Consider the following 13,393-nt stretch of genomic DNA (forward strand, 5'->3'; position numbering starts at 1 on the left):
AACTGGGATTGTCACCCAAACTTTTAGGTCATAAGAAATTTGGAAAGAACTGATTTTATGAGGATCAGATTTAGAGCAGGGAAGAACTTGGATAATCAAAATGGATGCAGCCATTTTTTTTCTTTTATTTGCTGAGGAGAGAGAGAAGAGAGGGAGGGGGACACTGAAGTGAAGAAGACGACAATGATAATTGATAAGCACGAGTAGTGGGGGATTCTGAGCCGTTGGATGTGGGGAGTGAATGAGTGATGGCAAGGATTTGTTCTTACAAAGAGGTATTTTAGGGTTGTATATCTTATGGACTAACTGCTGCTTGTTTTGTTTTGGGCTTTAATTTCTTTGGATTAACATGTTAAGCATGTTTTCCACCTCAACAAATAGGCACGGTTTGGTTTTATTCTTTTATTCCCACACTTGAGATTGCTAATAATAAGTATGATGGTTTAATTCATAAACATTTTATTTTCCTTATTTTTTTTACTTTCAATTAATTGTAGGACTTCTAATATTATTATTAATTTTATGTCATCAAAATAATTAAAAAGATTTAAAAAATAAAAAATGTCTAATCCCCTCCTAGGCTCCCGTCTAGGCCCCTAGGCGCTAGTCCCCAGGCCACCGCCCGACTAGCGCCTAGCGTTTTTTAGAACCTTGGTTGCAGCGGATATGCCTAGCGAGGTTGCTAGCAAGAGTGATGCCCCATATGCGGAGGTGGATACCGACGTTATCATCAAGGAGTTGTTGCGAGAATCGGAGACGGCAAGGCGAGTTGACGTCGATCTTCCTGATAAAGTACGTGTGACCGATCATCGGGTGAATATGTTGCTGCTCGACGATATGTACCTGAGGTTTCCCGATACCGTGTTGGAATATCTCAACCAACAAGCCGAGGAGCAGGCGGATGTTGAGGGGCACGTGGGCCAGGGCCACCCCGAGCCAGTTGCCGAGGAAACTACTCAGTCTCGGGAGTGGGCGGGCGAGGCTGGTCAGTTCTCCCAAGTACTCATTGAGGAGCGTCAGCTCCCCGAGGATCAGGAAGGTGCAAGGCAGTCCCCCCAAGTCTCTACGGGAAGGGTGGAGCATGGCGTCATAGACCGGCCATCCGAGCCGGTGGTTGAAGTGGAAATCTCCGTCGAGGAGTTGTTTGAGGAAGCTGAGCGGCGCCAAAGCGATACTAGTGCCAAGGCTCGCCTGGTGCAGGATGCCGTGTTAGAGCAGCTGGACGCCGTTTTTTTAGACATATCGACGGTCCGGTATCTCGAGAGGTCATCACCGTTGACAGCGGGGAAGCGGAGGTGACCAGCTAGGCTGTTGGAGATGTTGTTCCCACTATTGAGGCCCTTAAAGCGCAGCAGGAGGTTAGGGAAGGCGATGTCGGGGGTACCCGAGTTGCGGAGACGGAGGCCCCTCCCCAAGTTGGCGAGATGGAAGGGACCCAAGTGTCTGAGACTTGTGCTCGCACTGACGGAGCTGGGTCGAGGAAGAGGGTGGCTTCACAGCTTCATCTCTGGAGTCCCCTAGTGGGTGTTGGTGTCGATAACCGTGGTGGTAAGAGGGCTCGGGTTGATGATGTGTCGCGTTCCAGATTTACAAGTAGGGGTTCTCGCGACGAGGTTGCTAGGGGTCTCGTACGCACCCAGGCACATACCTCCTAGGCACAAGAGTAGTTTGCCACAATATCACAAAAAGAATCCTTAAAAAAAAAAAAACAGAATCTGCAGCAAGCCAATGAACAAGCTCTAATTTACAAAAAACAAAAACTAGAGCATTACATCCTGAAAAACTGTTCTATAAGCTAGTACTTTAGCTCTACTCATCTTATCAAAAGATTAGAACTAGCAACCAAGTGGCACAACACAAGGTTGCACAAAAAAAGGATGTCTAAACTTCATTTGCTTGGCAGCCTAACACTTGATCAATTTGCAGACCTATTTTCCCTCTCCCTTACCAGAATTTTCTCTGATCCTTTGGGATGATCTTGTTGGTGTTGCAACTTGCTTGGTTGATGCCCTAGGAGCTTGTGGAGGCCTTGAGGTAGCTTGAACAAGCCTTGAGGCAGTTGGGGCAGATGTGGCTTGTCTAGGCCTCCCTCTTGTTGGGCAGACTTGTTTTCTGCCAAGCTTGCTGCCTTCTGTGCAGCCCACTTTTTTCTGGACACACATGAACAAGTTAGAGTCAATTTAAGTTGAAAATGACACTTTTGAGTCAAGTAGAGAGTCAAAATGGCAGGCAACGTACCCTTTGATACTCAGCTCTTTCCTTCATTTTCTGCCTCAACTCATTGGCAGTCATGGGACCCTTTTTACCTCTCTTGGACTGCAGCAAACAATAGCCAAATGAAATAGCAGCTTATCACACAATTAACTTATAAACTATGTAATTGAAACTACAAAAAAAGTGCACTTAATATGTTGTATACCTGATTTCCAGAATCTTGACCAGCTTCATTAATTTCCTTCCTCTTCTTAGAAACAGCTGAAGTCTTCTTCTCTTTTGGAGGTAAATGCCTCTAACAAGTTTTGACATTATGTCCTACTTGGTTGCAGTTGCCACACTTGAGTGACCTTTGCACCCTTCCAAGTTCACCAACACTATCTTGAAGCTTTTCAGAAGCATCCTTGATTCTCTTAGTCTTTGGCCTACCCGGTTGCCTTGAGTATTAAAGAGGTAAGATTGCTGGTTCTTCACTTCTTGACCACATATCCATGCTATTAACAGGCATGATCAAGTTTGAGTAGATAGTCATATATGTGCTCTTGAGGTAGCAATCTGCCACAAAATCATCAACATCCTCCCTCTTCCCAAATATTGCAGAAATGGCGTGCTTGCATGGGATTCCAATCAAATCCCACCTCCGGCAGCTGCATATCCTTGCAGCAAGGTCAACAACATTCTTGGAACCCTCAATGTTCTCCACTTCTGCTTGGTCCCCACCATTGAATGTTGAAATGCAATCTTCAACAGCCTTTACCTTATTCTTCTCAATCACGTTTCTGGCCCTTGGGCAGATATTTCCATGATATGCTGCCATCTTGTCTTTCCTAATTTGAATCCTCCTTATTAACTTCATCCTTATCTCTTCAAACATAGTGATAGGAGGCTTACCCCTTGCCTCTATAATAAGGGCATTAAAGCTCTCACACATGTTGTTAATGAGGATATCACAATTGTTGCCTGTTCTGAAATATGTCTTGGACCAATGTTTGGGTGGCCACTCGGGTACTGCAAATAACAAAAAAAACTCCATAAGTAAATATCAGCAACAGTCCATAAACTTCAAACAGAAACTTAAATGGAGACTAAGTACCTGTTAACCAATTATAAGCATCAACATCAAGGGCCTTCATCTCCTCAATTTCCTTGAGAAAGTAAGGCAAGGTTGTTGACTTTGCTGCTTTCCACATCTGGTCCTTCATAACCTTTCCCGGAAACAGCTTAGTGAAGTTTGTCCATAAATGTCTTGCACAAAATCTGATTTGTGCAGATGAGACAACATCCTCAAAGGCAGATTTCAACCCTTTCTGTTTATCACTAATAAAAGTCCAGCCTACACCATCATTCTCAATACTCAGATCCTTCACCAACAGCTCAAGAAACCAAGTCCAGCTATCCTTTGTCTCCAGCTCTACCATTGCATATACTACAACCCAAGAAGTGTTATTGGCATCAATCCCCACAGCTGTTAGAAGCTGACCCCCAAAGCAACTCTTAAGATGTGCTTCATCCAGCCCAATCATTACTTTACACCCAGCTTTGAACCCATTCTTTAAGGCTCCTAGGCAAATGTACATTCTTTTGAAAATGGGTAGCTTCTTTTTGTTGTTGAAGTCACACTTAATGTCGATGGATGTTGCTGGATCAACCCTATACAGCTCCATCCCATAATCCCTCAACCTAGCATACTGCTCTCTAATGGATCCCTCAACCTACAATAGGGCAGTTCTTTTAGCTCTATAAGCCATTGACCTTGAAACCCTAGCTCTAATGCTAGCTGACATGGTCTTAGCTAGAGAATCTGCAAAAACAAACAAATTCATTAAGTTTCAAAACACATCAGAATTAATGGCATAAGCAGTTAGAAACAAATCAGAACACTTAGACCTGGAGTTATCTCTTGGTTAAGAGCAATCTGGTCCTTGAACCTTGCAGTGAGGTACCTCATCCTTACCATGCTATTGTTAAACTTCCTTGTGCACTTGTGTTCAAGTACATACTCCTTCATCTGAATAGTGCTTTCATGTTACATCTTGGAGTCAAACAGAAAAAATAGGCAATTATCCTCCTTGCACACCACCCTTAACCTTGTCTTATCATTCTTGATATAGACATATTCCCATCCACCCTGAATTGCCATCTCCCTTAAGGCATCCCTCAATACCTTCACATTAGCAAACTTCATTCCCAAGCAAAACTTGGGTTTTTTCATATCAGTAATAGGGTTGAATTCAATCCTCACATTCTCTAATTCTCCATCAGAATTAATGGCATATTGCAGCCTCTCATCATCTGAACCATCCTCCCTAAACATATCCTCATCATCAAAAAAGTGCCCCACTTCCTGCTCTACATTTGACTCTTGACCCTTTGATCCCACCCTTGCAGTTTTGCCTTTTGGAGATACCTCCATCACTGCTTCTTCTAGCCATTCATCATCATCAGTTCCATAGTGGTCATAATCCTCATCATCAAATTGAGGATCATAATCATAATCCTCATCCTCACTGCCCCCTTCACAAAATCCCCTATCAGCTTCACCACCACCAAAGGACTGAAGATAGTCCATCACATCTATATCATGTAGACCAAAACCCTCACACTCTACACCATTTGTCCCCAGCACCACACTTGACCCTTGCACACCACTTGTTGAACCAATACCACTGTTGCCTTGTCCTATACTTGACTGCCCCCAACCACTTGATGCTTGCTGGTCACCTTTTGAAGTTTTTTTCCCACTAGAGTGGTACTCTGTTTTTCCTTCTCTTTTGGATCCAAACCTCCAGCTTGGCTTGCTTGAGTTGGTACATGGTTCTCCACATCTCTAATCACAACTCTTTGCTTGGCTGTGTTACAGGCTCATCCGGTAGCTTTGTTATAACAACACTTGGCTTCTTTCTTGGAGAGTCAGGAAGCTCTTCTATAACAACACCGCTCTTACCACCTTCACTGAAGAACAAATATTCGTACATGAAAACATCATCATCTGAATCCCCAAACATTTCATGAAGCTCCACATGGTCCAAGTACAATATGATAAGCCTCCAAGTAGGTATTGCACTACACATGAATACCACATCCTAATATGTTTCCAGCTTCATAAGTGAATCTTTCCCATCACCTATTCTATACCAATAGTCGATTCTTTGCGATGCATAAGCCAGATTAAGTTGCATCACCATGTTATTTACCTCCACCAATGACATCCTATCTTTCTCTACATTATCATAGTAGTCAACCTTCCCTCCAACATAGGACTCCCTCTGTAAGCAGCCTCCATGGTACACTTTGACGGTGAAATAATCGGGGTGGGTTGCATAAGGATTATAAAAACATTAGAACCTAACTCCTGAAGCAAGAAAACACAAATAAACTTGCAAACTAACTACCTAGCCACTGTGCATGCAAGAACCAAAATAGAAATGTACAAATATATGCCTCCATAAAGAGGTAAAAGACAAACAGACCCACTTTCAAACGTTGTTTAAGACCAGCAATGCCATTCACATGGGAGACAAAGACAAAAAATACATTATTTATTGCCTCTAATGGACCACTTTCAGCACTTTCAGTACCATAATAAAAGCAAAAGCAGAAAACTCACCCACAACTTGGACAATATTAAAAGCCATACCCAGCCTTCTCAACAAATACTCGAGCTATTTGAAGCACTTAAATACAACACACACTGAACCTGAAGCAAGCAAGTGCACAAAATCTGCAAACCCAAAATAGTTTGAAAATCCCTAAACTCGAAACCCAGAAACCCATAACACCCAATTTCGATTTTCAAACCTTAGAACTCGAAATTTCCATTCCAACACAAAACCCTTTACCAAAACATCGGAAACAACACAGAACCTACCCTAAAAACAACCTACAAACCACCCATAAAGAAACCCCCAATTTTTGTTGAAAACCCTAAAACTCGAAACCATCCAAAATAGTCCGTCAATATGTTCAATTCATCATCATGTGGTTCAAAATAGAAATATAACTCACTATATTCAGGGATGTCCACTTTCTCAGCGTCTTCAGCTCTCGGAACCCAAACATCGCCGTCATTCCCAGCCATGTCGCCACCTCTATATCCAGCTTCTCAGATTGCTTCGAAACAACTGGGATTGAGGTTCAGTCCCCCAATTCAAAAGATTTTCCCCTCTTCTTTAGTTCTAGGGTTTTCAATTTTGTGGGTTAGGCACGATTAGGAGAGCTCGATAGATGAATTTGAAATTTAGGGCTGTTTTGGGGGAAATGGGTTAGGGATTGAGTCCTAATCGAGGGTAAAGACACCAGGGGCATAATGGAGAATTTGCCATCCATATCGCTTACTCAGTGCGTAGTTGGCGTCCACATGTGTGCCAGGTCACCACTTAACCGAGAGATTGGACGAAGTGGACCTATTGGTCCGAAATTTTGAAGTACAGTGACTAAACGTGTGAAATTAGAAGGCCAGAGACTGAAGTGTTTTTTGGCCAAAAGTTCAAGGACTAAACAGTATTTAATCCAATTTATAATTTAGATATCATGCTACAGTTTTAGTAATGGTCAATGTTTGATTTTTTATTTAATCAAATAATCGGCAACCACTAGTGTCAAGTTGATTTTTATTTAATCAAATCCAATGGCTCTAATTAATTGTTCTAATAACTCGAGCTAGTACCAAGTCCAATTGTTCCCTCTTTTAAAGCTGGATGGATTTAAAGACAAATTCTTTTTTTACTATTTTTCCTAGTCTCTCAAGAGAAGGGCAATGGTAATATTGGAACTAGTTAGTTGTAGGGTAGCAACAATTAGTGGCAGATTCTTTCAAAGTTTTAAGGCTAGTTAGGTATTTTTGTGACTTAAAAAAAAATTTAAAAAAAAAAAAAAAAAAAAAAACTGTTGCTGTTGTGTTGTGAGAATAATCAGCTGTAAATTAAAAAAGTTTCGTGTTTGGTAAACAATACTTTTAAAAGTTTTTTGTTTAGAGCTCCAGTCTAAGTAATTCCTGACCTAGCAGCCGCTCTGCTAGAGTGAGGTTGAAGATTTTTGCTTTTCAATCTAGAACTTCATCCATGTCAATGGATGCCTTCCCATTCTTGGGATTTGATCGAGGTTCCTTAGGCCAGAGGTGTCTGGTTTCTTCTGCTTTTGGGCATTTCAAGAAGGAGGCGGGGCGGTTCCGAGCTGGTGATTTTCCAGGTTTTGGCTCGATGTGGTGGTGTTCTTGGTGGCGGGTCTTCTGATCCCTGTACGGGCGACAGCAGGCGGTGTAGCCAATCAAGAGGGATCGGGGTCGGGTTTGGGATCTCGATTCGTGAGGCAGGCTGGGCAGTGTTGCTACAAGTGACTGTTGCTGGTGATGGCGGCATGTCTAGTGGCGGGCTGACTCTGGTCTGGGACGGATCCGGGGATTCTGTTGGAGGCTTCACCGAGGACGGTGGCGCTGAAGATGGCAGCGGCGGCGGCATGGTGATGGGAAAAGCTGCTGCTTTGGGTGTCCTTAGCAGATCTGGTTGGGTCTGGGTCCTTTCATGGGCTTGGGTTTCAATCTTTGCTAGGGCTTGGCTTGCATTTTTCATATTTGTTTTTTATTTTATTATGATGGATGAGGAGTTTGCATCCTCATCTACTAGCAATATTTAATTTTCATTTGGGTCGCAAAACCTAGTTGCTCGGTTGTTATTTTTACTTAAACTGCTTCTGAGCTTTCTAGGTTTTGTTAGACTAAAGATGCGTGAACTTCCTTAAAAGGAGTACCCCCGAGTGCGAGATTCTGTTTTTTTCTAGAATAGGTCCTCTGTATGTCCTAAAGGGCGGCTCTTTCTGTCGGCCCCTCAGAGGTGTGTCGTTTCTGGTTCTGCTTGCTGAATTATAAATTTAACTGACCTCCTTCGATTAAAAAAAAACAATACTTTTAAAAGTGATATCAGTATATAAAACAAATTCAAAGCGTGTTTAATTTAATAGAAAACATCTTCTAAAGATAACTGTTGGATTGCTTCTAAAATATGCTGCCAGTGACCTATAATTTTCCATTAAATCTTCTTTTTATTTAGTTACCAAACATAATAAAATCTAAAATTTTAGACAAAAATTGATTTTTTTTAAAACAAAGCAATCCCAAACAGGGTCTTAGAGATATCTCGCACCACAATTTCATGCTAAAGGGTGTCTCTAAGTTTTTTTTTTTTTTTTTAGAATTATATATACTATGTTGCTCCCATGTTTTTTTTTTTTTGGATTAAATTCAGTTTACCCCCCTGAGGTTTGGGGGTAATTTCATGTTAGTCCCTGTCCTTTCAATTTAATCAGTTTACCCCCCAAGCTTGTCAATTCTCCTTGTACATACGTGTACATTTACAAGCATAATTAGCTATAATGAGCTACGCTCATGGTACCGCCAGAGGTACTGATTCCCGCTAAAGGAATAGCCTACGGACACACAGCCAGGCGAGCTACAGCCTGAGCCTCGGATCACCCCCAGATCACCGCCGACGCGCCGCCACGCGCCGTGTCAAGATAGCATCAGAAGCTCCTGATGCTGGGGACTGAAGCACATCAGTCCCACATCGAAAACAAGGAGAAGATCAGCCTCCTCCTTAGATATAAAAGGTTCTCTCCTCTCTCCTCATTAATTACGCATTTTACTACTTATTTATTGTTATGCTGTCTATATACATTGACTGACTTAGGCATCGGAGAAGTGAACACCGCCCAACGCGGTCTCCCTCTGACGGCCTGTCTTTCGTTTGACAGCTAGCGAAGATCACCAAGTCCACAGAGTAGCGGTCCGTCCATCGGACCCGCGTTAAACGAAGGTTTGGCTACCGCCGAACTTTGAGCATTAACATTGGCGCCGTCTGTGGGCGTTAAGTTTGACTTTTGAGGGCTAAAATGGTCATTTCAAGACAAAAAAAAAACTATAAAAAAAAAAAAGATTTTTTTTATTTTTTATTTTTTTTAATATTTTTTTCTTCTGCTTTTTCTTTTTTATATTTTTTATTTTTTCTGTTTTTTCGTGTTTTAATTTTTTTCTTCTGTTTTTTTTTATTTTATTATTTTATTTTTTTTATTTTGTCTTCAACCTATACTCCACAAGTTATAATAGGTTTATAAGAACAAAAAGATACTCTAGGTGGTTGAAAGCCGCTCGCTGATCTACGATATTTGTGATATATCTCCGATAAAGTGAAGAATTTTAGGAGATATCCCCAATAAAGTGAAGAAATATCTGTAAAAAACGATTTTACACTTTATCTATAAATATCTGTAAAAAATGATTTTACACAGATATTTCTTCACTATTTTACACTTTATCTGTAAATATCTGTAAAAAATAATTTTACACAGACATTTTTTCACTTTATTGGGGATATATCCTAAAATTCTTTTCTTTATTGGTGGTATATCATAAATATCGTAGATCAACAAGAGATTTTCAACCACCTAGAGTATATTTTTGTTTTTAAAAACTAATAAACCTATTATAACTTGTGGTGTATAGGTTGAAGACAAAATTTATATTAAAAAAAAAAAGATGGAAAAAAAAATTTAAAATGAAAAAAAAAACAGAATTTAAAAAAAAAAAAAACAGAAAAAAAAATATAAAACGAAAAAAAGAAAAAAAATTCCTTTTTTTTTTAGTTTTTTTTTTTGTCTTGACATGACCATTTTAGCCCTCAAAAGTCAGACTTACGTCCAAATTGGACTGAATAGTAGAAATTGGACACGGCTGGTTGAAATTGGAAAGCTTGGGGGGTAAACTGATTAAATTGAAAGGACATGGACTAACTTGAAATTACCCCCAAACCTTAGGGGGGTAAACTGAATTTAATCCTTTTTTTTTATAGTCAACTAGGCCGATTGTCAATTATAGCCAATATTCAATAATATTTTTCATTTATTTTCCTTACTGGCTATTGGCAGCAAGAGTGTCTATTTACTGGCCAATGTCATATGAACTCACTGTCAATTCCTTACATACACTACTAATGTGACACAAGCTCGACATGACATATGATCATATTGTCATTCTGGAGTTTCACTCTCAGGTCACTAAACATACATATCTCATCATAACACACAATGTCTGATCTCAATTTTCATTCAATTTTGATAATAAAACAATTTATGCATATCAAATATTGAGGCATTAACCGTGGCATCTACAAACATTTGTAGGCAACACAATAATATATAAGCACACACACACACACACACATATAAAACCACTAACAAGATAAAGACAGACCCTGTCTGGATATGGAATGCTCGTCATCTCTTAGGTTCATTCCCAATTTTCAATCCTTCATTCAATTCTGAATGCACACGCTCGAGTCCTTTATCAAAAACTAAATCCTATAAGTAATTGATAAATAATTCACTTTAAAAAAGTCACTAATTTACATTTAGTCGACAATTAAGGAAAACCATTTCCAAATAATTTGTTTTATGTAGTGAAAGCTCATACGGGATGTGGTGATCATACTTATCATCTACCCATTATGTATAGTTTAGGTTAACTTATTTGACCCCTTTACTTAGCATTTATACCTTAAGCAAATGAATAACAATTACTATTCCCGAATGATTTTGTTTTCTATGGTTATTCCGGGATACAATAAAACTTGAGTATTTTAGTTGTAATTTGATTTGATTCATCAACCTTACTAGTTTAACTTAATCATAAAAATTCTATCATTCTCATTATCAAATTCTTATCAACAATTGTAATTACTCAATCTCCTTAACAATATTCAACATATTGATTCACTAGTCAAAATCGGTCGATTCTTATTTCCCAATTTCCTTAAGCATATGACCAAACCACCAATTCCATTCTTATTTTACATTTAAACATTGATAACCAATTTATCATTTTAATTCACAAAACTACTTCTCTCTACACATTCAACTAAACCATACTTGTCTCATTGTCATACCAAGTTTTCAACGATAACTCAAGGAACCAATGACTACTCAAGCAATATAAATCCAATTTCACTTCATGTAATCCATAAAACCACAACTTCAATGAATATAAACAGTTCATGGAAAAACATACCCAAAATGTCCAGACCCTTACCATTCTTCTTTTCCAGACTAGGAGTCAATTCATCGCTCCACCAACATTCATTTTAACACCTAACATGCGCAACAAAATTAATAATCCAACTCTTAACCAAATTCATATCCAAAACAGAGTTTGTGATCCTTACCATGCATCGATAGAAAACATGGCGTCCAGCGGCTGTTCAGTGTCACCGCCACCACCAAAAGAAAGAGCGTATATGAATAATGACGACTCAAACCCAAACCTAACACTGGCATGCATTGCCTTCAGCACGCGACTCCCAAAGCTCACGATGCCATTGTTCACTAGTTCTTTATGATTTCCTGTTTCCACCTCACCACACTACCACCATTGCATGATCTAGCAATCATCGCTCATTGATGCTAGACAAGGCCGTACGCGCTATCGCCAGAGCTGATGGCTCTGAGTTTCTCCAACCTCCGACCTGCTGCCTGAATCACATGAGACCATCTCTAATTTTAGAATTAAAGCCTCACGATCCATCAACCTTCAAAATCTAGAAGACTAGAACCCCCTGAAGCAAAACCCTCACTACACGTGCCGTCGTGCGCCTGTGGAACTTTTTAGATCCGCTGCTCACGGCCACAGGGATTTCCAGGCTGCCTCTATTAGGTCATTGTCATGTTCCCTTTTTGGTTGAAGCTTCTAGTTTGATGTGGAATGTTAGTAAGATATGTCCAAGTATATCATCACATTTCTAATATTAATTCATTGAAATTGCCTCTTAATTTCCAATGCGGTGAATATTATAGTTTGTTGACAAAATAAGAAATCATCAATGATCATCAATTTTTGATTCCACACATTCATATATGCATGCATTAGCTATAATAAGGTTTATTGATATCGAGTACCCCTGCCTCTTTTAAGACATGTATTGTCTCTCCAAGGTAAATTGAATGCAGATATTTGTATAACCTCATGAAGAACATTATAAGGCTTGTATGATCTTCCTTTATAGAGAGTTTAAAACTCATTGTGAGTATATTCCAAACAAATTTACGCTGTTATATTAGTCTTTTCTCTTATTTGACCGTACGCAAAATGCGTATAAATTGGATTTAAAATATCTATTGATCGGTGGTGAGTCCAAACAAATAGGTCAAAAACACATAATTCATAATGATCACATTTTCAATTTCTCAAATTTTTTTGAGAATTTCGATCTCAAAAGTGAAATGAGACATGGTGGATAAATATCTCATAGCACTTCATCTCGTTATTCATAAACGATATTTCTCCCTTTAATAGTGGAAAGATTGTCTCATTATGAGCAAGGTTGCAATACTATGCATGTCATCAAATTTTGTAAATAATTATACGCAACTTGGTAGATAAAAAAAGGAAAAAAAACTCAACCGGTCATGCCACAATAATGTGGATTTGGCTAAATGAAATTTGTGGTTCATGATTAATATAGTGGTTATAGTTGTGTAATACAACTAAAATATGGTGAAAATTATCTACACCATATGCAAAAGAATGCCATATCGGTAACATGATATATAATTACATGCTATGCTAGAGATATCCATCAAGATCTGTAGCTTTTAAGATGATTGTTACCTTAGCTTTGAGAAACATCAATCATGAAAAATGGCAATTGCAATGGATCATGTCCATAGTTGCATTATATGCAAAAATAAATATCTTTGCCATTATTTATGATCATGAATATCGATAGGTAAAATTCAAGCCTTCATTTGTTATTGAAATATGTATGACAAGATATTGAGAGATCCAATATAGTTTAATTGGAATCAATAATATAGCCGAATTTCGAGTTTAGGACTGTGGTCCATATGTGTATAAGCGTATACTCCAATTAAATAATTCAATTGAGAATCATAGCCCTCATTGGATTTCAGAGATAACTCAAATATGTTTGAGTTTGCATAGTAAGAAGCTTCAAGTTCTAAAAGTAGAATGAAAAGAGGTTCACACATGTAATCATAGTGAGAAGGAGTAGTGACCCTGACATAATTGGAGATCAAGAGACAAGAGGTTTTGATCTATTTTGATTGTATAACAATCTCTTGGAGAATGTGAGGTTCTTAAGTATTCGGATCAAGAAACAAAGGTATTGGTCTCATGTGA

The 13,393-nt window shown here is 39.1% G+C and overlaps 1 protein-coding gene across 1 annotated transcript; it reads right to left on the reverse strand.

Annotated features, from left to right (window-relative positions):
• Positions 1-1,928: 1,928 nt before the first annotated feature.
• LOC133735703 (uncharacterized) lies at positions 1,929-3,878 on the reverse strand. The gene is made up of 5 exons (XM_062163133.1): positions 3,308-3,878; positions 2,717-3,222; positions 2,420-2,509; positions 2,239-2,316; positions 1,929-2,150 (listed from the first exon to the last, which is right to left on the reverse strand). The coding sequence occupies exons 1-5, from the start codon at positions 3,876-3,878 to the stop codon at positions 1,929-1,931; spliced, it is 1,467 nt and encodes a 488-aa protein (XP_062019117.1).
• Positions 3,879-13,393: the final 9,515 nt, after the last annotated feature.

The sequence above is a fragment of the Rosa rugosa genome, chromosome 3, assembly GCF_958449725.1.
Source record: "Rosa rugosa chromosome 3, drRosRugo1.1, whole genome shotgun sequence".
In the NCBI taxonomy this organism is placed as follows: domain Eukaryota; kingdom Viridiplantae; phylum Streptophyta; class Magnoliopsida; order Rosales; family Rosaceae; genus Rosa; species Rosa rugosa.